This window comes from Cygnus atratus, chromosome 3 (genome assembly GCF_013377495.2).
Source record: "Cygnus atratus isolate AKBS03 ecotype Queensland, Australia chromosome 3, CAtr_DNAZoo_HiC_assembly, whole genome shotgun sequence".
Taxonomy (NCBI): domain Eukaryota; kingdom Metazoa; phylum Chordata; class Aves; order Anseriformes; family Anatidae; genus Cygnus; species Cygnus atratus.
In genome coordinates, this window is record NC_066364.1 from 79806588 (window position 1) to 79832005 (window position 25418).

The window sequence follows — 25418 nt, forward strand, 5'->3', positions numbered from 1 at the left end:
AATGCATATAAAAGATAGCCTGTTGTCTTGCTGTAGTCTAGCATATGTTAGCCTGCAGTGAACTTCTGTTAGCTGAGGGAGGCACAACAACTCTGCATCGACTTCAGTTATTAAGCACTCAGGCGCATGTGGCATCAAGATCCTGTGAACAAATCAAAGGGAGAAAAATGAAAGTGCTTGCAAGAAAGAAACATAAAGCTCTTTAAAAATAGAACTTCAGATAATTGTGAAGTTAATGCACAGAGACATAGAACTAAAGCCACGGAAAACCGTAGGATTTAACTGAAGAACCTATTGCTACTTACATTCTCTTTTTGTGGGTGGGATGGGACAGTGCTACACAGCCTGATGTGAAAACACAGTAAAAAAGTAAAACACACTAAAAGCCTGTTGAAGGAATTGTCATTGCTATTCCCAGAAATGTAAAAAGTGTGCTTTAAACCCATTTTCTTGCATTTCAAGTCAACCAAAATGAATGTTAAAGAAATTGTGAAGAAAGATCTTTTACTTAGGCACGTATAAAATGTGGAGCTTGTAAGTCTAGTAAAAGGTGAAAATGTTACATTGGTCTGGTTGTTTTATTTGCATTGTCCTGTTTCTGATCAAATAAAACCAAGTATGTTGGACAAACTGTACCTGATTGTTGATTATAGTGCTGAAACAGAAGAAACAATAAGTAGAAAGAAATAGAATAAACAGGAAGTTATGCTATTTTCAGCATCATCTTAGAAATACTAAATACAAAAATTCAGCAATACACATGTAGGTTCTCAGACTGCCTGAATTGTCTATAAACATGCTGTTAGGGTCAAAAAGATGGTGAAAAATATTGTTTTAAACACTTTTCCTGATGTGCAGGAAAGAAGTGTAAGATCACTTACTCTTCCATTCTGGCCAATTAATATTCAGCATACTGAGTGCTGTTCCAAATAAACATGTAATTTAGGAAAACAGCCTGACAATAATTCATAAGGATTAATAAAAATATTGCAACTGGCTTTGCAGTACTATTAATAATGAAGTTAAGGATGTTCCACATTGTTGGAACTGCTGTTGGAAGAACAGTAGGGGAATGTTGAGAAAAATTTGCAGGAGGGGGAAGGAAATAGAGCAGAGGGCACATTCCCTTTACAAGACATATACTGCTAATACTGCAACTGCTGCATAGAGTAGCATCCAGCTACAAAACTGAGCAGGACAGTGCAATGTATTGCTCTGTAGGCGTGTGAAAGAAAGTAATTTTTACTAAACATTTTGACTTTTATTTAGTTGTTTTAAAGGTCAAAACTCTTGATGTAAGTAAAAACCCAAAGAAGCCATAAAAGCCAAAAGAAAAGTGATTGGTTACAATTACAGGTCTGGCCACTCCGATTCCTTTCTGACAGAAAATGCCTTTTCTTTGGTGATTCAGACAAGCATATCTGATAAAGAAAAAAAAACAAAAGTAACTCTATTTCACACTAATAACCAGGACGGAGCTCAACTCCTCACGCTAATATACACTTTCAGGTTTGCACTCAGGAGCAGTGAACGAGTCAGAAATGGAGAGCAAGAGGACTTAGTGCTACTGCTTTTGCTGTCATCCTGGTACCACGGTCCATGTGTAGGTAGCTTCGGCACCGCTGAAAACTGGATGGCCTTGCTCCGAGGGTGCCCTCTGTGGGAGATGACGGGGCACAGGAACCAGGTGAGAGGGCAACACCAGCACAGGTGTGGAAGATGGACTTAGACCCCCCCCCCAGAGATATTAGGTGGCCTAGGAAAACTCACCTACCTCTGGCAAAGAAGGCTTTTAGGTGAAGGCACAAAGATCTTCACTGGCAGGCCCCTCTGGGGAGCAGCTGCTTTCTGCCACACAGTTCAGTGTGGCTGCAATACACCACTGTTATCAAACACCTGTAATCAACATCGCAGAACCAGGCTTGCTGCGTGCGGAACTGCTTCACGCCAGGTCACGAAGGCCAAGGCCCCGTGCCAAGAGGTCTGCGCCAGGAGGGCCCAGCGCTGTCTCCCTGCAGAGCACCCCAGCCAGGCAGCCTGTCCTGTCCTGTCCTCCTTCCTTTCCTCCTTCCTTTCCTCCTTCCCTTCCTCCTCCCTCCTCTGTCCTCTCTCCTCCGCCTGCCTCGCCCTTGTGCTGAGCAATGCCTGTCACTTCCTCCTTCCAGCCCCTGCTTTGCTCCGAAAGCCACCCGCTCAATGTCAATGGTGGGTGTCTGTCGACCTGTGCTGCTTGGCACTGCTTTTTTGCCCTTTTCTTTTGCATTGCTTTTTTTTTTTTTTTCCTCATTTTTTTGCATTGCTTTCCTTGCAAACGAACTCCACGCGGAAAACCTCGCCTGGCCGAACTACACTACCCATAATGCCACACGGCGCCGGCGCCTCACCCCTTTCACCCGCGAAGGCGACTCGGGCAGGGCCGGAGCCGGGGGCGGGCCAATGGCGGCCGCGACAGGGCGGGGCGGGGCGGGGCGGGGCGGGCGCTGCCAATCTGCGCAGCGCGGAAGGCGCCGGGGCCCGCAGGCTCCCACTGCTCCTGCTGCTGCTGCTGCTGCTGCTGCGTGCCCTGCTGGTGCTGCGTGCGCTGCCGCTGCCCGCCATGAGCGGCCGCCTGCCCGCCGAGGCGCTGGGGCGCAGGGTGCTGTGCGGCACGGAGCGGGCGACCGTGCGGTACGTCGGCGGCCTGCCTGCCGCGGCGGGTAGGTGGGCGGCACCGGGGCGCTCCTCGGTGAATGTTAACCAGCTCCTAGCCCTCGGAAGTCTGTGGTTGTTGGTTTAGAAGCCCGAGTTGTCACAAGGGTGGGGCGGCTGCTAACGCCTGGGGGAGGATAGAGGAGGCAAGAGAGGTGGCCAGGGAGCTGTAGGCTCATCAGCCTCACCTGAGAGCCCGCAAAGGTCATGGAGCTCGTGCCCCGGGGATACGTTTCCAGGTGTGTGAAGGACAAAATGGTAGCTGGGGATGCTCGTCAGAAGGGACGGGTCCTTCTTGGACAACCTGGATACCCTTGTGATGATAGGATGGGGAATGTGGATAAACCAAATGGGGGATATAGTATCCCTTGACTTTAATAAGGCTTTTTATGCTCTCTCTAATAAAAAATTAATTTGGAAGCTAGGTAAATACAAGGCAGATGGAAGGACTGTTAAGTGGGTTGAAAGTCCGCAGGTCTGTCAAGCAGAAGTGTGGTAATCAATGACATGACATCTGGCTGATATCTGGTAACATACAGGTAACCCAGAAGTAAATTCTGCAGTCTGTATTGTTCAACATTGTTGTCGGTGTCATGGGTAATGAACGGAGATCACCCTTAACTGGCTGGTGTAACAAAAACCAACCCACTTAACAGCCATTCGTCTGCCTTGTATTTATCTAGCTTCCAAGTTAAAACCCAAATCACCCTTAACTGGCTGATGTAATAAAAAGCAGAACTGCAATCCAGAGCAAGCTTTACGAACTTTAGGAGTGGGCCTAAGAAATTCAAGGGGTATGAATTTCTGCATGTAGTGTGAAATAAACCCATGTATTGCACTAATAACCTAAAGGATGTGTTGTAAATCACTTGAGAGGTAAGATGGCTGCTGTGATGGATATGAACCAACAGTGAGCTCTTGTCACAAGCGAGATATGCATTGGACTGGGTTACCTTGGAATGCTGAACATGGCCAACAAACTAAGGGAAGTAGTTGTCTCCCCTCTGAGGACAAAGGTTCTAGATAAGGTTCCACTTGGAATAATGTGTCTGGTTTAGGTCATCCCAGTTCAAGAGGGATGCGGATAAACTGGAGAGAATCCAGTGGAGGGCTGCCAGGGGGGTCAAGGACATGGGCAACGTGTCTTGTGAAGAGAGATTGAGGGAGCTGGGCTTGCTTAGCGTGGTAAAGAAGGAAAGTTAGGTGGCATCAAATAGTTGACTATGGGCATTTGAAAAATGGTTGCAAAGATGACAGAGCCAAATTCTTTTATAACAAGGAGCAACAGCCACAAACTGTGTCTTGAAAGGTTCAAATTGGACAGCAGGAAAATCTTTTTCCATACAAAAATAACATGGCTGGAATAGGCTGCCCAGAGAGGTTGGAATCTCTTTTCTTGGAGATTTTCAAGACCTGTCTCGGTAGAGACTTAACTGTCTAACCTGATTTAGGGCTGGTCACAATCTCCTGCTTTGAGAGGAAAGGTTAGGCTAGATAAACTTCAGAGGTTTGTTCCATAATGTTTCTATGGCTATGATGCCTTACATTTGAAAATGTATCTACCGTATTTTTCAGGAATTTGGCTTGGAGTGGAATGGGATGATCCTCAGAGAGGAAAACATGATGGTACCTACGAAGGAACACAGTATTTTAAATGCAGGTGAGTTGATTCCCATTGTTAACATGTCCTGCATACTAGCAATATGGTTATGCCCGTTGTCAATTTCTTAGGCAAATCCTTTTGTTATCAATTGGTTGATATTTAAAAAATAAATTAATTTGAATGCTGTGACCACCTATGCCAGCTCTTGCATTGTTATTGATCCAGTTGTAGGGATTAGAATATGGTTAACAGTTGGAAAATACAAGTCGTGATTTCAGAGGTGGGTAATGAAATGTGATTTTTTGGATGTTGTTAGTCTTACCTTAGTAGGCCTTTATCTTCTACTTCAGTAAGAAAATCAGTATGTCCTTCACTTACCTGTAAGTGAAGTATTGGTCTGTATTAACTGTCTCAGATATAGTTTTGTTTTGGATTTAAGATAACTTGCATGTGTATTGTTAAGGGAAAATACCAAGTAACTGATAATGATTGGATGATACTTGTACCACTCAGTAACTGTTAAGTAAGTTCACTTGTGTTTAATGCATGCAAAACACAGTGTAGCTGTGTGGACTTCTATTTTTATTTAATTAGTATATGCGTACATTAAATATAATATTGAAGACTCAAGCACTTAACATGTTTGAAATTGGGGAATGCAGGACTCCAGGGCAAACAGCTGCAAAAGCTGTTGATTGCCATGTCAGGGGACACTGCAGCTGCTGAAAGTTTGAGTTAAAGAAAATACCTGGGTGAATTCATAGAAGAGAAGTCCATCAATGACTCCCAAATACTCACTGGGCTGCTAGCTCAGTAAGTTCCAGAGCAGACAGTTGGTGAAGGATAAGAGAATACTCTGAGGCTGTATCATTAAAGTACTTGTCTTGCTTTCACATTTTTCCCAACTGTTTTCTATTGGCTGGTTTTGGAGAAAGGGTGCGGCATTACGTGGATGTTTGTTCTGACCAATGGATCACAGCCGGTCTTACACTAATGAGATAAAATGGAGACAAGATTTATACATCTTTTTTGTCTTCCTCTTATGTTCCCAGGCTGGTAGTAACTGTAAAAGGACAGTTTGATTACTATTTGTTACAAACTTTGTGAGTGCTCATTCAGGTAAAATAAATCTAATATGAATCAAATTCTGTGACAGTGAACACTTACATTTTCAAAAGCCTTCATTCTGAAGGAAAATGACAAAAGAAAATAAGTTGTCTGTGGTCTTGCTTTAGGATGTGTGTTTGCTTTGGTTTGTTGGAAAATGTAAGACTTCTCTGAAATGAATTCCTTGTGTTAATTATATTGAGAAAATTGAAGTCATTGATGAGAAGATAGGCAAATTGTCTTTTCTCCAACTTGCATGTGAATGAAACTCATAAGACTAGCTGAATGAAGTCAGTCCAAAGATTTGTCTGACAATGGCTAATAGCAGATGACTGGAAGAGCGTGAAAGAACAAGAAAAGTATGTAGCAACAGTCTTGCTAGCTTTAGCTAGACATGGTTCAAAGACTTTTCTGAGCTTGAGGTAGTATATTTGTATATCTATTTTGCTCTCAACAGATGATTCAATGGAAAGAACTCTTTTATGTGAATTTCCTCCGAAAGAATAATTAAAAACATGTAGTCATGCTGCATGCGTTTGCTAACTCTAGAGCATGTGTTTTCAGCTTGTGGAAATTGTAATTGTTTCCATTTTTATGAGCAGATGAGTCTTGGCACCTTCTCCAAACTGAATTATAGCTCTATGATATGGAAGGGACTGAGAACTCTACTGTTGCTGTATGTCACATAGAAGAAAAAGAACTGAGATCAAAATTATTATTTCTATATTGTGGAAAAAAAAAGTCTTCTATTGGCTAAAATATCTCCGGGGGACAAATGGAATACACTGAGGTAGCAGAAGAGGCTTCTGTACTTGTGTCAAGACCTGATAGTGGTTCCAGGCCTGTTAGAGAATATACTCTGGTATGAGTTCACATGAAAGTTGTTCTCAAGCCAGCAAGCGGAGCTGTTTGGTCTCAGACTAAATCAACAGAATTTACCTATTAAATAATTCAAAACTAAGAAGTAGCTATTTTGAAATCCTTTTTGGGAATACTCTCTGCCACCCTTAGCCAAACAAGGAAGAGGTAGATTGTGTTCAGTAGTGCAAATCAGAATTCTTAGTCTGTGTCATCTTAACTTCCACATTTGTGTATGGTGGGAGCCCTGGAGACCTCATTATGAGAAAATGAGATGATAACATAAAATATGGTCTTTAGAAAAAAACAAAGTATGAGAACTGATTCACTAGGTACAAGGAAAAAAAGGAAGACAAAAATAAGGTGAGGCTTAAGGAGGATAAGGACATTTTTGATGGAAGAGAAGAAATTCAACATTCCTGGATTTTTCCTAGCTAAAGAATAGAAAACTATGGTCTTTAGACAACAGTGTCTTCTGAATTTATTAGCAGAAGTTCCTTTTTAAATGCCTTGAATTCAGTTGAAGCAGTTTCCAAGTTAAAGGTAGTTATTTTCTGCAGTACGAGAAATAATAGAAGTAATCATTAGTATGCTCCCAGGAAACATGAGCTGAGAGAACGCTCTCAATTTGTGTTGTAAAAAATCTGCTTTCTGAATGAAACTGCACATATCCATAACAACTTTAAATGTAGTGATATTGTTTCTTTATATAATGAGTATATATACATATATAAGAATAAATAAAATTTCTATGTTTTTTATTATATATATATATATATATATATATATATATAAAATCAAACTTTATCAGTAGTATCCTTTGCTTAGAAGCCTGCTTCTCTAACTCCTTGAATTCTGATAAGCAAAAGCAGCTGATGGAGTACCTTAAACTGTAAACAAATGCAATGAAAAGACAAGTTTTTATTTTTAATTCTTCCTAAGGTAATTTTGAAAGGGGTGCTTTTTAAAAAAAATAAATCTTTCACAGTGATGTTTCAAGATGACATCACAGGAAGAAAACAAAACCAAATATGAAATTTTCCTTACCAAAGGATCTTCTTAGTAGACCTCATTTGGATAAATCAGTGGGTCTGCAGACAGCTATATGTAGCCTTTGTAGTATGTTTTGTGGAAACACCATCTAAACGGATATGTTTCATCGCAATATGTATGTCTGAATCATATTATGTGATATGAATTAAACTTCATAAGAATCTGAGAACCAAAGAACAACACAGCAGTGCTTCAAAAATATGCAGACATCATGAGCATGTTCATCAAATCTGGAGTAGCTGGAAATGACAATGCATACTCTAGTGGCATTTTTGTGATTCTTCTTCCTGATAATAAAGTCTTGTTTCCTAATAACTGAGGAAGCTATTATTTTACCTGTCAGCTGCACTAGTGTATCATGTAATAAAGTAAGCTGTGTTTTACAGCGCCTCGAGAGAAACGAGAAGTGAATAATCAAGCCTTACAGCAACGTTAAAATGTACTCGCAGTGATGAAACTGGGGTGTGCTTTCAAAATGAAGTTCTGGTCGCACACCCCCTTTCCCACAGTGACATGTGTCCTGCCCTGGCAGGTGTGGGTTACAGGGGCAGGCGCCTGCCCTGGGCCGGCGAGTCCCCTAGGTGCGCGCACCTCCTCAGGGAGACGTGGGCACTCCAGCTTTCATGTCCCTGCATTGCTTCCTGCAGTCTGCTGGTGCGTCCGCAGGTAGGAGGCACTCCCAGGTTCCCACCTCCATGTTGAGATGTCGGGCATACAGTTCACTCCCCACCATGTCCATCCCCTCCCTTGCTGGGCACGGGCTCACCTCAGCACCTGACCGCAGGCAGCTCTGTCTGGCCTGGGGAGAGGTCGTGCTGCTGGCAGGGTGACTTGGCAGCTTCAGACTGGGTCTTGACTGCTGGTCTCGTACCCTCTTCTCTCTCCCCCCAGGTACAGATGTTTAGGTTTCTTTTATGCTTCCTTTCAAGCTAAGTCTCCCCCCCCCCCCCCCCGATTCTCCCCCCCAGAAAAAGTCTGTGTAATTCCCTGGTTACTGCTTAATCTGGCAGAAAGGTCATCTTCCTCCTTAGCTGTATGGGGTTTTTGGACAGACATCCTCTCAGACAGTTTCAGGTATCCCATTCACACACAGTGTTTACACGTGCATGGCTGTTTTAGCAGCTGGTTTTTATGTACACCATTTTGCTGGGGAGATGTTTGGATTCCCCTGTGCCAGCTGACATACTTCTCCGCTTACCACATGAGTTGGGAGTGATGTCCTGTTTTATCACATAGAGTTGATTCACAATTGAAAGGGATGTGTTCTCTCCTGCTAAAGAATAGCTTTGTTCTTTACAGAGGAATCCTGATTTTATTTGATTTGATTAAGAGCAGTGCCGAGTGGGCATCCGCGCTGGGCCGGCATCAATATGGTGGCCTGTACCAAGAACAAACCCACAACCTTGGCGTTATCAGCTGATGCCATTGCTAGAAGTATTGACCCCATGAAATTGTAACCTCTTTCCCCAGGGTTGCATTTCAGAGGAAGACAAGAGAAAAGGAGGGAAGTGCAGTAACTGTAAAACTTGCTTCTGTGATGCGTTCAGCCAGGCAGAATTGCAACTGCTTCTCAGCTCTTTGGGACTTGTTTTTTTCCTTTGCTTTATTTTCTTCTGGTGGGAATTTTGACTCCTCTATATTTTTGTAGTCCTGAAATGCCAAGCTAGCCTTGCAAAGGCATTATGTGTTTTCAGTTTCTTCTTTAATGAATTTTATCAATTGCGAGGGGCATGTTTTTAAATTTACAGACAGCACTTGTGACCATCAGCTGTTACTGTTTGCATGGCATTTATGTTCCTGCCTAAAAAAAAAAAGATCTGTTCATATTAAATTAGACTCTCTCTCCTTCAGGAATGACAGATTCACCTCCAGGAATATCTGCTTAGAACACAAACAAATTGTTCAAATACAGGGAGATGTCAATCTCATTTTAGTGTCTATGAAGAAAAAGCAGTTTAATAAGGGGAGCATGCATTCCCAAGATTCCTTTTAACCTCCAAAGATCTCAGATAGGAAATTTGGATTGTTTCACTGTGTGGTGCTGTACCCAGCTGAGATTTCTGCTCTCTGCTGGCGATGGAAGGGTGTTGAAACAAAACTGCTGGCCCTAACCATTAATCAAATGTGTCATGTGCACCAGCAGAGCCTTCAGATGAGCATCTGGAGCTGCAGATGTCATGGTTTTATTTTTTTTCTTTCCTTGTTTTATTTTTTTTTCTTTCCTTGTTTTGTGGAAGCTGAGACAGCTTTCATGTCTGTGTGACTGAGGTAAACTTACGAGAACTTCAATTACTTGCTGATGTTTGCAAAGCTTCAGCTGTACAGTCAGGAACTTGATACACCATAGCAGATTAGTCCTGGGTGTTGCTGAAAAACCTTGTTTGATGTCACAGCTATCAGTCTCTATTCAGAAACAAATTGGAAGGGCTTTCTTTACCAAAGTGTGTAGATTCTTCTAAAAGAAGTCTGATCTATTGAGGACCTTCCCCTTAAAGGAAAAGACCTGTTTAGAGCTCATCCAGACAAGATAGGCACGGATTCAAACAGCTCTAATTGGTGACACCCTCTGATCCTTGCGGGGTGTATGCCTCCAGCCATGGTTATAATTGCCTTGAGGTAGTTGTTGCAAAACAGCCGGTACTGAACAAAGAAACCCTTCCATCTACCTTTACCATCCAGGCAGATAAAGCTGAGAGCCCTCCTTGGCTGAGAGGCATGCTCAAACGTGTAACTGTTGGCAGAGCACAGCTTACATACAGCTGTGTTGTACTTCGGGCACTGAGAAATGCACGTGTGTGACATCCACTGGCATGTGAAGAGCCATCACGTACCTGTGATGGTAGGCAGTACTGCTACTTTGTTCTTCATCATAAAAGAAGAATGATGCCAGATATTTATTTTTTTTCCCCCAGGGAAATGGTTAAACAGTGGAAACTGATAGCTTACCTGAATTTTAATGAGTATCCTTCAAGGGCCCTGAGCATGCTAGCAGATGGGCTGTATTGCTTCAGGCTACTGAGTCGGGAATAGAAAGTGCCCTACAAACAGTCTTCTGAGATTGGGGTCAACCTTCCTGTTTTAAAAGTCAGTAAGAAGTGTCACTCACTCACCAGAGCCAGCTGGTTGCCAGAGCCCCACTTGGGCATATTCCAGATTTTCTGTTTAAGGAGCTGGGGTGTGTCTTCAGCCACTTCACTTCTGTGCGGTGCATTGTCCTGGTTCTCGGACCTTTTGCACACATCAGAGCAAAATTCCTGTTCTCTGACTTCCAAACGCTCGGCTTAGGTCAGGTTGGTGATTAGTACTCACATCCTACCATCTAATGATGTGCACACTGGGTGACTCCTTGGGTTAGGAACTACCTGCTTGTTTCTCAGTTGTGGAGACTGATGGCTGATAGGTGTGCTTCTTCACGAGTCCAGGTGCTGTACATCGGTTGTGTGATACATACATGTGGCTTGTACAGCTCGTACTCCCTAGCGTGAAACTTAATACAGGCAGTGTATTTTAGGGAAAACAACTTACAGGTAAGTGACCTCTCTCCTTGAACATGTAGTCGTTTTGCCTGAAAATATGTTCTTATTGCAGCATCTCCTTTTCTGTCCTTCTCTGTGACGGTTCTTGAAAAAGTAGATCAAATTAGTAAAATAGAACTGAAAAAGAAACTTAGTCTGTGGAATGGATTTGAGTGCAGAGGAATAGAGATGACAAAATGGGGAGAGTCGAGGTGATAGGAAAAGGGATAGCAGATTTCAAAATAAACATACAGCAGGATCTAGGGTAAACTACAGGTAAACAGAACAAGAAATGTTATTTATGGAGACCCTAGTGGAATCTTGCAGCATCTGCCATCCACAAAGCTGTTTAACTTAAGTAAATGCAAGTGTAGGAGTGATGTACATCATGTGTAAGTGATGTTATAATTAAGGAGTGAAAATGTGATTTTTGGTTTAAAGAAGTATTGTTAAGAAGAAGTCACATAATTTTTACATTAGAGGAAATTTGACATTTGAACTAAGCAAATGTTTGCAAACTGTGAAGAACTTCAAAGAAACGGAAGGAAAGGCTTAAGAGAAGTTTACTAGATCAAAAATGTCGGTAATTGAAAATGCCTGTTGAATATGAATATACACACTGGCTTTACATTCTCTGGGTAAAAATGCCTTTCTGCATGTTTTGTAACCATTGTACTCTAAATTTAGTTGCTACAAAACTAGACTGAAAATTGTTTTTAAGTAAATAATATGTTGGTTCTTTCCAGTTCTTTAATTATGATATGAGAGTACTTACTTAAATAAATACTAGAAATGTTAATGAATAAAACTGGCACAGACAATTTCCAGTACTGATCTTTTAATAAAAATGTGAATATGTGGTGCCCAAGCTATTCCATCTACTTGCAATAGGTCCATAGGATTCATGGCCTCTAGTTACTGTTTTGCTGAGAGAATTTTGGACTCTGTAGAGTTGATGATGTATATTATGGTTTGCTAATGAGCCACTTGACGTTTACATGCTGTTTTGAAAAGAGGAGTTTTATTTACGTAAGTGGTTTCATCCTCGTGAGTACTTTCCAACCAAAGTCAGTGCTCTTCTCAGCTGGAAGGCAGGCAGGTAATCATAACTACCAATTTTCTTCCTGCTGTTTTCTGGCTGATCCTCCTATCAGAGTCTCCATCTGTTCTGTGATACCATTCCCACAACTTGTCTTTGCCAGTTCATCCTACTGTTTCCTTTCTAGTTTTGATAGAAATTGTCAAAGCAATTGCATGGCAAGAAATTGCCATGTGTTTTTGAGCTCAAGGGAAAACTAAGAAACTTCATAGGACTCTGTAGAATGTGCATTAGCCAGGTAATTTTGTTGAATATTCATTTTCAAAATTCTACCAAGTTAGTATTAGATTTTTTTTTTTTTGAAGTTTGAGTTAGTATAACAAGAGGTAGAATTTGCATCTGATGTCATTTGACAAAGCTGCATTCTCTTAGAATTATGAGTGAATTATTCAAGTGAAATATAGTGAGGGAATGCTGACTATTCTGATTCCTCTCTTCTTCCTACTATTCTGAGTATTCCTCAGCCTTAAGCTGAGCTAAGGCTCCAGACAAGTTTGTCATATGATTTAGGTATGTTTGTGTTTGTCCATAGGTAGAAACTTATTTTCTGGGAAAACTCGGTTCATAGTGAGTTTGGAAACAATGGAACGGTTATTCCGGATAATGGCACTGACATGGTAATCTCGATGTGTAAGCATGTTTGGAGATGTGGTACTTCAGTTCTCATAGCATCTCACAGCGCCAACTCGTTGGGTCAAATGCTGTCAGTGATACTTTGCAAGTCTTGCCTGGTTTTGCTGAGTGGGAGTGGTGCTCTAAAATTAGCCTGTAAAATTTCCCTTTGACTGCTTTGGTTCATGGTATTTTTAATAAAGTAATAATCAGTACTTTTTAGACTTCCTTTTATTATCATTCCTTTGATAACTTTTCACTGTTTCCTGGCTGTTCTTTTCTAGGCATCCCAGAGGAGGATCATTTATCCGGCCAAACAAGGCAAATTTTGGAGTAGATTTTCTCACTGCAGTAAAGGACCGATACGGGTTGAAGGAGCAAGATGTTCAAAATGGGACAAAGAATACATTAGTATTGGGAAAGAAGACCGTGGAACTTATTGGCATGGATTCTATTGCAGAACAACAAAGGCAAGTGTATTGTATCAAAATCTAGGATACACTGCTGTTCAACCATAAGGAAAGAAAGATTATATGTTCCTCAATGACTAGGGTAATTATTCCATAGTTCTTGGAGTACTGTTTCCTCTGAGAACATTCAAGAAGGTTGATGGTGAATTATAAGGTTATTTGAAATTTCTGATACTGATTGTATAATTTTACATTATATACTTTATCTGATGTGATTGTAAGCTACTGCCAAAAGAGATAACCTTACTTGTTCCCTTTCTCTGTGTCTGCTGTTTACTTGAACATGAGATCTGGTGTTATGGAACCAAAAGGTGAGCTGGTTCAGCTCATTGATCTAGTGTGAAACCGTTCTTTGTTTTCTGGGTTGGTTTTCCATTGGATCAGTGAATTGGCTCAAGCTGTACAGCAACCACATAGTTGCCAAATCAGAAAATTCTAGGCGAATGCATAGAGGGAAACAGGTACACTTCTCTTTTGGCAGCAACTGGTAATTAGACTGGATTAGGTGAAATGGCAGGCTTTCTTTAGGCCCCTAAACTTACTCTGAAATTTCTTGTTAAATTAGTCAAGATCTTGCACACAAACTACATTCAAGTAACTTTGGGTCTACAAATACTGCCATTCTTTATCATGCTGGTACATTTTTATTTTAATGTGGCATTACGGCAGGACAGAGAACAGGTTCCTGCTGAATGATAAATATGTTATTGAGATGGAGAACAAATTTAATACAATAGACAATTGCAAATACAGGGTTTTTGCTTGAGATTTCAATGAATGGATGGTAAACTGAAGATTTGGATAGCACACAGTTAAGATGATCTGCATATCATCAGTAATGTCTTTTATAACATTATGTTTACCTATACACTTTGGTGGTCCTTTTAAAAATGATGGATTTTTATATTTTCTGAGTATGTACAGTATTTCTTGTTTCATCTTTGTTTAATCATATCAGCACTGACTATGTAACTAAGAGAAGGAAAGCAGAAAGTCACTGTACTGCTAGTAAAGATGTCTTTCAGTCAGTTTGTGTCAATGCTCATTTATCTGGGAGTCTAAGAAAAAATAAATAACATAATGATGTGTAGTAGACTGCAGTTCTAATGACCTCCACCACCAGAGAGGTAACAGCTCAGTAGGTGGCAATCTCCTCTCTGGGACCACTGACGTACTCCCTTTGCCTCCCATAACATACATACCAGTAAAAAAATGCCTCTTTTTGTTTTTTTTTAAAGTTATACAAAGAATGCTCAAATAACTTAGAACCCCTTGCAGAAAGTATTACCAAAAACAAGTTTAACTTGGAAACTCTAACTAAATTCCATTTCGCATAGCTACAGTTTGTTTTATGACTCTTTTTTTACAGTTGGATAAGTATCAGTTGTTGTTTTGTTTTTTTTCTGTGAGGAGGCAGAGGAGAGGGGAGTGAAGGGGAAGAGGAAGGTGGGGGAAAAGGAAGAAATCGTGATTCAACCAGACCTACTTTGCAGTGTGAGAATCCAAGGAAGTATAAATATCCAAGAAAGATACCAAAATGTTCAGTGCTAATTCATAGAATCATCTAGGTTGGAAAAGATGTCTAAATCATCAAGTCCAACTGTTAACCTAGCACTGCCAAGTCTACCACCAAACCATGTCCCTAAGCATGACGTGTACGTGTCCTTTGAAGACCTTCAGGGATGGTGACTCAACCACTTCCTTTGGCAGCCTGTTCCAGTGCCTCACAACCTTTTCAGTGAATAATTTTTTCCTAATACCCAACCTAAACCTCCCCTGGTTAACTTGAGGCTGTTTCCTTTTGTCCTATTGCTTGTCACCTGGGAGAAGAGACCTACCCCCACCCCACTACAGCCTCCTTTGAGGTAGCTGTAGAGAGCACTAAGGTCTCCCCTGAGCCTCCCTTTCTCAAGGCTAAACCACCCCAGCTCCCTCAGCTGCTCCTCGTAAGACTTGTTCTCTAGACCCTTCACCAACTTTGTTGCCCGTCTTTGGACACACTCCAGCAATTCCAAGTTCTAAATGAGGTATTTATGAAAATAATATTATTTGGTTGTAATAGCCAGGTGTTTATATAATGTGCTTATTTCTGTTCAAAGATTACTTAACAGAATGTTCTTTCTCATTCAGCCAGCTGAACCTACTGGTAGATATCTCGGTGCGTGAGTGTGCAGTGAGCCATGCTGGTCAGAAAGAGGAAATCAGCAGAACATGTGCTAGTATCCTTTTTTGAAGATGCTATATAATATGATACCACGAAAAGTATATATTTTAGCATTCCAAGTGTTCACTTCAAAGAATGAGGAACTGTATTTGTATCCTTCTATTAAAAAAAAAAAGTTTAAAACCATAGTTTATGTTTGGAAGCTTTTTTCAGTGCTTGCAGAGTTAAAATGTAGAAGCCTACAACTTTTGAGAAGGAATGCAGACTGCAGATGAACATAGCAATGTTGTCATAGGTTGCTACTGTGACTGCAATTCCAGACATTTCCAGCAACGCGATTTTTTAAATTTTACTCTAGAATAGATAACCACATAAAAATACAATTGATAGGTTCTGTAGGTACCACAGGTGTCAAATATATAACAAATAATGTATTAAGTATACTGCATGTTGTAGCTATATTAGAGAAATAGAAAGCATATTTGTTCATTTGTAAGGATTGGTAAGAATTCCTGTCAGCACAAAAATTAATCCATTTTTAGATTTGTAAAGTTAAGCTCTCTTAAGTCATTTTCGTACCACAGAGCAATGTAAAATTTGCTGTAACTGAGTGGTAGTACCTCTTAGGGCAAACAAACGTATTCTATTTCTGCTTATTTGATTAAAAAAATAAAAAACACCCTAATTCTAGTGTCTGAAAAAGGAAGTTCAGATTTGAGATGTTTCTTTTCTTAATATGAAATTTCAGATATCAGACACATAAATCTATCAAAAAATCTGTTGTCATCTTGGGATACAGTCACAGATATTGCTTCTCAAGTTCCAAATCTGGAAACACTTAATATCAGGTATATTCATATTTGGGTTTCTGTACCTTTGGGGGTAGGGACAAAAAAGAAGAGGCTCTTTTAGATACGAGGTCAACTTTTATAAGATAATTGAATGCCTCAATACTGGTTTTAATTGGAGCTAAGTTTTTAAATACTTTTTTTTTTCATTATGTCTTTAAACAACAAATACATATGGTCGTGTATGTGATCTCTGTTGTCCTATTACCAGCTTCCAAAGCCTTCAATGTGCAGTACACACAATGCAGCTAAAATAATTTTAAAGTGATGTAGGCTAAATTGAAATAAATGCCATGTAAGTATAATAACAATGCGAGCGCAATTTTTGTATTTGTTTTTATAGATAACGTGACAAAAACAAATTTTAAATAGTTGTAGGTATTCCATTTTCTTCAGTATTTAGCACTGAACAGGTGTTGCAACCTGGGTGCTATTTGTAAAATTAGGATCTAACTTTGCATGAAGCATACGTAGTCATTTATTATTATCAGCATACATGAGAATACGGGAAATTTATTTTAATTCATTAGAATACTTATTTCATTTTAGCATTGTTGAGAAGTGTGGCCTAGGCTAACGGGTTTTCAGAAGTTATTTGTGATTTATTTGTGTTAAAACTGAAATGCAAAATGGAAATGATGGTGGAACTTGAAGCTTATGACTACAAACTGAAATAGTTTGAATTTGTATTTTTATTGTTTTGGCCTTCTGTTAACAGTTTACGTTAAAAAAGAAAGACATTACCAAGTAAGTCTGTTAATGAATTTTTTGTGCAAGGAATGTTGGAAGAATAAAATTGATTACCTTTCCACCAGCTCTCTCTGTGCTTGTTTAAATGGGAAAAAATTACTTACAAATATGTGAGTGTAACTGCATCGAGAGATTTTTTTGTCTTAATATACAGGTAGATCATACTTCAAGAAGGAAACAAAAATGTCTTTGGGGGGCAGGTTAAGAAAGCTAGTTTGAAGTCTCCAGTTTTGAATCTTTTAACTATTTGATAGTGATATTTTTGCTATCAACAGTGGGTATCACATCCTTTTGTTTTACATACATTTTGTTTCAATCTAGATAGCTTCAATCAACACTAAGGAGTTTAAGCCCCAAATCAGAGTTTGTTTCATTTAATATTAATGAAAATCATTCTTTTCACATTCAAAATTTAGGGAAAGAAAAGGGGAGGGAAGCCATAGATGAATAAATATGCATTTGTGAATTGGGAAAGTAAATGAGGAAAAAAGTTTGAATATAAATAATATTTTGTAATATTTTTAAATATGTGAAACAATGTCAGTGATTTAAAAAAAAAAAATGCTTACATTATTTTTGTACTTCCTACATAATTCCAAATTAGTGACTTAAATAATTGTGTTTATTTAAGTTTATGGTGATAATTATTCTTTTTACACAGTGAAAACAAAATGAAATTTCCATCTACATCAATTTCTGTATGTAATGTATTTTCAAAACTGAAGATTCTGGCACTTAATCAGACTGAGATAACATGGACAGAGGTAATAACCTTCTTGATTTTCTTTTTATTTATATTGGTAGGTTTTAAAACATGTAAAGCACATTAAATATTTATAAATTATGTTCTTCTTCTGAAGTGTAATCATGCTCAGAAAAGGTGTTGTGACTTAACTGTATTTGTTGGAAATGTAAGCTATATTGGCACTGGAGTCTAATGAAAAAATGTTTAACTTCATTTACATTTGTAAATTAACGAGTCAAGATTAAGCAGTTTGAAGTAAAATTTAATATCACGTTCCAAAGGTTGAAAACTATTTGTTTCCTTGTACTTAGTAAAAGTTTATCTATATTTTAATGCATATATAGAACAAATGCAAAGAGAAAGAACATAGGTCAGTATGACATGAAATACTTGTTTTGGCATCACTTTGCATCAGCATGAGATTGGCTTAGTATCTTTGCATCTACAGAAAATGCTTGAAATACATGATACCTTGTTACATGCAACACAGACATAGCACAGAATAAACAAAGCTTTGACTTATTTTCAGGGACTGAAACGTGCAAACATTTAAATGATTCTGTTCTAACATCTTGTTTCATTAAGGATGAAGTCCTGTTGTTAAATATGTTAGCAGTGGGCTGTTTTGGGGCTTTAGGGCCCATGAAGCCCATCTCAGTAGTGCTGTCTTCCAAGTTTGGAAGCACAAATTGTGTGGCTGTGCAGAACCCCTTTGATTTCATCTGTGCTAGTAGACCTAGACACAGGAAAGCACCAGCTGGAAGAAAAGGAGGGGTAGGCAATCTCCAGTAGTTATTTCTGGTTTTGAAACCTATGACTTGTTTTGAACATGTTTCTGAGGAAATCTGCATAAAGTGTAATCTCTGGAATAATTTTTCTCAACTTCTGTTATATTAAATTAAGTTTTGCTCGTAGGTCCTTGTTTGTGCTCGAGGATGGCCAGCACTTGAAGAATTGTACCTTACTTCCAATAATATTACAGTTTTGGAAAGGTAAGATAAGTAACGTACATGAGCTTTTTGTGACTGATGTTCTGCGAAGTTATATAGCAGATAGAGCTACGTTCCTGTAATGTTCGCATTACCATGACATAATTGTAAAATAAATGGTGCAAGCTTCATGTGGTGTACTTCAAAACATTTAAATAAGTAGGCAATTATTTGCATGCAGTTATATGCCTAGAAAACTAGTGTTTTCATTAAAAATAACTTTAAATATTCTTATTTATTTATTTATTTGTTTGTTTGGTGCGGGTTTGTTGATTTTGTTTGTCTGTTTGTTTTTTCAATGTGGCAGGCCTGATAATGTCCTGCAGACCCTGAAATTGTTAGACCTCTCAGACAACCAGTTACTGGATGGAAATCAGCTGCATCAGATAGCACATCTCCCCAGGTAGCTGTTAAACAAATTTGCTGGAAATTCTTTGTTTTGTTCTTACTCATCTTCATAGTTTTTGTTAATGGAAATATGATCATTTTTATGTTGCATGGAAGGTTTATGGAATCTTGAAATAGGAGCATTTTGCCCTCTTGAGGAGAGTAACTGCATTATTTAATTGAGCTATATTAATATAATCTTATTTTTTATTTTTTTATAAGGAAGACATTCTTAAGCTGTTTGTTATTAGATTTTTATTATATACTTATGAAACTAAAGTGATTTATCACATTACTAAGTTCTTTATCTATTAGTATGTACACCTTTGTATCCAAGATAACAGGACTGTAGAGTTTTTCTAGTCTGGCAAAGTAAAAGAGGTACAGAAGTGCCTTCTTAGGAAAAATTTTCTGACCATGACAGTGTCATAGAGGTTCATTAGTAGCTGCACAGCCATCTCGTGGTTGTTTGAGTCTGCAGAACGGTGATGGACAGGTTGTTGGCAGGTGTTACTCCTGAGACTGGCACATTAAAGATCATTGGTGATGGGCAGTTTCCAAGAGCAGTTTACACCCATGCTTTCTACCCATTTGTCCTTTGTAAAGAAAGCAAAATACAGTGAGTTTGGAGGGAGTTGGCAATAATTCTCCTGCTCCTCTGTCATCTGCTCGCGATTGTTAACTATGGTGAAGGTTACAGTTGTTACTCTACTGGTAGTGTGTCACTATGTTTATATTGGCGTGTCCCCTGCACAAGGACTCGCTTTGGAATTTTCAGTGCTTTTTGAGGGTAGGTTAAAAACTTTGAAAGATGTGTACTTCAAATTTTATTTTTAAAAAAAGAAAAAGTATAATTTTCATACTGCATTACATAAATGTATTTTCACTTTATTAAATGAATGTGGTGGTACCCTTTACACAGATTCTTCTGCTTTACTGTACACTCAGTAGCAATGTCTTTATGGTATTTATGGGCTTGAACTATGATTTGCTGCTCTGGGGCTTATCCAGGGAAAGTAGTGTTCCTTCCTTTTAAGAGCACTTCAGTTCCAGTGAATGGAATATTGTGGGACTAATGAAATAGAGTTGTTAATTTGCAGAATTATTATCTTGAGCTGTACGCCAGAATAGCAGCCGTGAGGAATTAACAGCCTATTTTTAAAAAATTATATGGCAAATCACACCACTTAAATCCAGGAATTATTTTGAAAGCTTGAAATTATTGTACTTATTCCTTGAAAAAAAGTATCCTCTGAAGTGTGGGTACTATCTATAAAACCGCTATTCATGATGCCAAAAGTTTATTAGATCTTTGTTTAAAAATTTTTTTTTTTACAAAAAATGTTTTGTACCAATTACAGTAATCATTGTATCTATTAAATTTCAGATTAGAACAGCTAATACTTAGAAACACTGGAATATCTTCCATACACTTTCCTGATAGTGAATTTGGTATGTAAAAGAAGCGAATCATTTATAGTTTTATAAGTCTGTTTATTTAAAGTTTTCATTATTGTCTGTAAACTTATTCTTTTTTCTAGGACACAAGACTAAAATGTTTCCTTCATTAAAACGCCTTGCAATAAATGACAATAAAATATCGCAGGTAGGTTAGATTGTGATGGTTTTGCATTTTGTATATACATCTATCTTTGTTTAAGAGTAATTCACAGTTTGCTATTTTAATTTTTTTTGATTGCTTGCATAAGATCTTGAGGCATCTACTGAATTCTTTGATCACCACAGAGGGATGATTTAGACTTTTAAAAGATTCTTGGCGTCTCGGTTAAACAGGTTTGTGGTAGTTAGTCCTATCCCTCCTCTACCTCATAATTCTTCTTGTGGCATTCTAATGATCTAAAATGCTGAGTAGTCCCTGGTCTGTTTAGTTTTTTAATTAATTAAATTTAATGCAATTCATAGCTAAATGAACAGGATGAAAGTACTTGGTTCTGCTGACCAAAAGAACAGTTTCTTTCATGGTCATTGTACAGGAAAAGTCAATGTTACTGTTTATTGTTCTGAAATGAAGTATGCTTTATGTTTTCTCAAAAGACTGTTCCCCTCCATTTCAGTGGTCATCAATCAATGAGCTTGAGAAACTGCCAAGTTTGCGGTCACTGCAGTGTCACAATAACCCTTTGATGGACACAGAGAAGAACCCAGAGACCCTGAGACAGCTAATTATTGCCAAGATAAGTCAACTGGAGGTTTTGAACAAGTCTGAGGTACGTGATGCATCAACAAATTGCATGAGTCTACGGAAAAATTGTTTTTAAATCATTGCCTTAGGAATTTATTTCTCATCTTCTTTTAAGATTGTGTTCAGAAAAGTAAAGTACTGATTATTCCATCACCTTTAGCATAAAAGAGGGCAGAAACAGCATCTGTTCTGTAGCTACAAAAAATATCTGCATCATAATACAAGTTAACGTCTTGGCTTAGATACTCATCTATGGATCAGACAGTACATAGAGGTACAGAGCTCATAAGATTCTTAATAGCTTTAAAATGTACTGAATTTATGGGTCAGTTAGTACTTAGAAATGGGGTTTGTAAGATTATTGGTAGTGCTAACATGTACTGAAGTGATTGTAAGGGTCAGTGTCATGAAATAGATTTTCTTTTCTGGAAAGTCGTATCATTTTATTGTGCTCCGTTCCCGTGTCAGTACAGATCCTTCCTGCTGAAAGAAAAGGAGCAGAGCTTGATTATCGCAAAATATTTGGAAAAGAGTGGCTAGCAGCTGGCGGAAATTGGAACCCAGAGAGAAACAAACCGAGTGAAGAATTTCGTGCTGCCCATCCCCGATACGCAGCACTTTGCCTTAGTGAGTACAAGTCCAACGAGCATTTCCTCACTTCTGGCATTGCAGTAGCACTAGTTTTTTCTCTCTTCAGTTTGCTTCCCTTCCGCCTGATGCTTTTCCCTGTGCTCCTCCTGCCTTAGAAAGCCCACCTGTAGGCAGGCCTGCACATGACTGGCTTTTGCTGCTGTGGGGCAGCTGCACGGTGCTGGGAGTGGGAGTGTTAGGCAGCACCTCCACCTGCCTGCCACCGGCTCCGCTCCCTCCTAAAATACACATTTCAGTGTTTTTATACGGTGTTTCTACTGCTTTGTGTGCAGCATCCCAGCTGCTGCAGGAGCTGAGGCAGCAGGCTCGTGCCCGATCCAGCACCATTACTACTGCTTATCTTAGGGCTACTGTTGGGTTTTAGTCTCAGACCTGCTCATGTCAATGCGCACTTTCCTTCACACAGAATATGGTGCACCTGAAGAAGGAGAACTGAAGGGACAACAGCCTTTGACTCTGAAAAATCAGCTTCTGAGTAAGAGGCCAGAAGTGGTCAAAATTATTCTTTCTGCATTTGAAATATTTTATAAATTTTGTGTTTAGGGAGAACAAAAGGTTCAAAAGCCTCTGAGAGGTCACAAGGTTGCAGCATGTAATTCTGTTTCTTAGAAATACGCGTATCAGTGAGTTTGACTAGATACCTGCTTCTCTGTACTCCATCTCCTTTCCTCCCTCTACCCAACCTGAATTATTTTCTTAAATAAGACTTAATGAGGAATAGATATATTTAGTGCTCTATTCTCACAGTCTTAATGACTTTTCCACAGAAAAGATTTGAGATTTTAACCTTAACAGCTGAATTGTTTTCTGATTTTTTTTTTGTTAGCTTCTTAATTTTAGGACAGTCAAGAAAATTACAGCTAGCTTTGGTATTTGGGGCTGTTTACATATTTAAGCTAGATTAACAGCCCAGATGTACAAAGTCACTTAGCTTTGTTTCCCATTTGATAGAATTGATCATATTTTTTTACTCCCTGTCCAAAATAGTATTTTAAGGCACTTGCATTTTAAGGTTTAGATGGAAGACTAAATAGAACAAGGAATGTAGTTGGCTAGACATACTAGAAACTTTTCTTAAAGGGTCTTAATTTCTAGTTATTTTTTTTTAAGTTAATAATTTCCTCAAAATATGTTTGTATTATATTTTTTAAGACAGTTTAAAGCAGGTTTTTGACCTGGATGAGGCAGTTTTAAATTTTACCGCAGGTTATTTTTGTAAGTTAACTAGAACTGAAGCACTTTTAGGTAAACATACAAAAGGACAAAAATGAAAAATTAATTTTAATTTTTTAGAGAACAACTAAATGCTATCATAGCTGCTCAGACACAGGCTCTGTTGTAATTTTTTGAGAAGATCAGGTTGGGGGGGGAATTGTATAAAAACAGACTAGAAAGTCTTTGTGCTTCTGACAGAATAGGGCTTACCTTATTCACTAATGCTTCACTGTTCTCCTTAAGCTTTGACAATTAAATGTCCTGACAAACCTGAACAGAAGCCAGTAGAAAAAAAGCTACCAGGTAAGAAGTCTTCTCTCTTGTTTCAGCAGGTGATTTGTAGTTCCTTTTGAAATAACTGTAATAGAGAATGACAGCTGCCTCTAGCTTTGTCAGCGCCTGAAGACTCTGTCATATAAAGGAATGGCAAAGGTAGAACTCATTTGAGAAAGTCATTATTTTTCTGACCTTCACCCAGTTAGTTACTTTCAGTCCAGTTTGAAAATTGAAAGTTGATGCTTATGTTACCATGTGTGCTGCTGGTTTCACAGTTAATGTGTATGAGGCAATCAAAGGCTAATTAATGGGTATGAACTGGTGGAGGTATTTGCCCAGTAACAAGAACATGAAGTGGTAAGAGCCAACTATGTAGTCTGCAGTTCTAGATATTTAGGTCTAATATCTTACAAATTACTATAAATTATGTTAGAAATCTGATTCTGACCTGTATCAAATTTGTCTTTTGTGAAATTTTAGTGCCTGTAGTGTCTACTAAAATGAACAAACTTTGTTCTAAATCAAACTGAAGTCTCAGAGATGTATCAGAATGTTGTCTGAAAGAACAGACTTACACAAACTTTATTCTAAAATAAAAATCACATTTATTATCACAAGTTGCATAAAATCAGATAGATACAGCTTTTACAAAAACGTTTGATAGAAAAATATTTGTCTAAGTACAATGTGTGGTATTACAGGAATAACTCACTATTGCTGTGCCTTTAGGTAAAGCTTCAAAAGAAGTAAAAGTTCAACCAAAATATTGAGTATGTCTATTGCAAACACAGGTATCACCTCTGGAACAAACTACATTTACTCATTCAAGAGCCATTACAAAAAATATCCTGCCGTGTAACTGACTTCATAATAGAAACCGCTATACAACTCTGCTGGCAATTTGGTTGGGATAAGTTAATGTAGCAATATTTCTAAGAATGGCACTAGTTCCACAGTGACATTCATTTATTTGTGCTGGGAAAGCCAATTCCTGGTATGAAAACTTCAAGGAACAGTCACCAGATGCAGGTAGACAGAACCTGACTGGTACATGTCCCAAAGGTCACTTAGTTTAGTGTGTAGCAAATTCAAACTCAAAAAAGGTAAGGTATGAAGCCATAACACTTTAATTTGGCATGTGGGATCAAAACGCTTCAAATGTAGTAGCTTATTCTGTCTGACCCACCAGAGATTGAACCGTTTTCAATTTGACATCATTAGCAGTTATCATTTCAGGTACAAAATACATTATTGCAGTGTTAGAACTGAAGCAGCAATACAGCCTTTCACTGTTGCTATGAGCAAGTATAGCTGAATAACTGGTACTTCGCTACAGCTCAGTGGTAGCAGCATTTTTCTAACCACTTGGTTTCTTTCCCTTTTCCAGAGTCCATGACTATTCAAAGGGTCAAAGGATTGCTCTATCGCCTACTTAAAATTCCTGGTTCAGAACTGAAACTGTCCTACGAAAGTTCTAAAGTGAGTTAAAATTAGGTAACTCAGCAACAAAATACTTCATGCTGCTAAAGGTCAATAGCGTGTTCTAAAATACTACCTAATGAAATTGATTTCACTTAAGGAGGGCAGTCTTCCTGCCGTTAATTTAGGACCTGATTCAATGCCTGATCCTCCCTGACTGCAACTGCCTGCTCTAAATTTGGTTTACATTAACAGAGGTCTGGTAAGACTTAAACTGAAATCTTTTTTCCTTTCTTATTCTAGCTGGCAGGAAAAGAAGTTGAACTAGACAACGACTTAAAGCCTTTGCAGTTTTACTCAATTGAAAATGGAGACTGTGTGCTAGTACGGTGGTAACAAGGAGCTCCCTTGATAGACTGAAGGCAAAACCAAGATGGGAACTGCAGAAGAGTTACGGGCTGCCTGCAGACAGCGTGTACAACATGTGCCTGAACACCTACGGGAGAACATGAATTTCATACATGGCACCAGAGCACTATACAATAATACTTCCAGCTCCTAAACTTAGTAATTAATCTTTATGAAGGCCTTTGCTTTTGATTGAAGTGTCTTATGTGGGAGATACCAAATAGTGCTTAGTCTTCAATTAAATAAAACTCAAGGTAACCCTTTTGCCAATATTTTATACTACCTTCCCACTGCAGTGGTGAGAATTTGTTTGTATGGAACTGATACATGATCTGGTTGTGATGTCCTCACTTGTAAT

At 38.7% G+C, this 25418-nt stretch overlaps 1 protein-coding gene across 2 annotated transcripts; it reads left to right on the forward strand.

Annotated features, from left to right (window-relative positions):
* Positions 1–2471: 2471 nt before the first annotated feature.
* TBCE (tubulin folding cofactor E) lies at positions 2472–25342 on the forward strand. Of its 2 annotated transcripts, none has more exons than XM_035556591.2 (16): positions 2472–2696; positions 4264–4348; positions 12820–13005; positions 15136–15224; positions 15918–16017; positions 17429–17531; positions 18428–18504; positions 18809–18904; positions 20276–20340; positions 20430–20494; positions 20964–21116; positions 21565–21718; positions 22149–22217; positions 23201–23260; positions 24621–24712; positions 24956–25342. In XM_035556591.2, exons 1-16 carry the CDS (start codon positions 2597–2599, stop codon positions 25046–25048), a joined length of 1587 nt encoding a protein of 528 aa, XP_035412484.1. In that variant the 5' UTR covers positions 2472–2596; the 3' UTR covers positions 25049–25342. The 2 variants fall into 2 exon arrangements, with proteins under 2 accessions (XP_035412484.1, XP_050565471.1); XM_050709514.1 differs by having other exon boundaries at positions 2507–2696; positions 12820–13009; positions 15140–15224.
* The last annotated feature ends 76 nt before the right edge of the window (positions 25343–25418 follow it).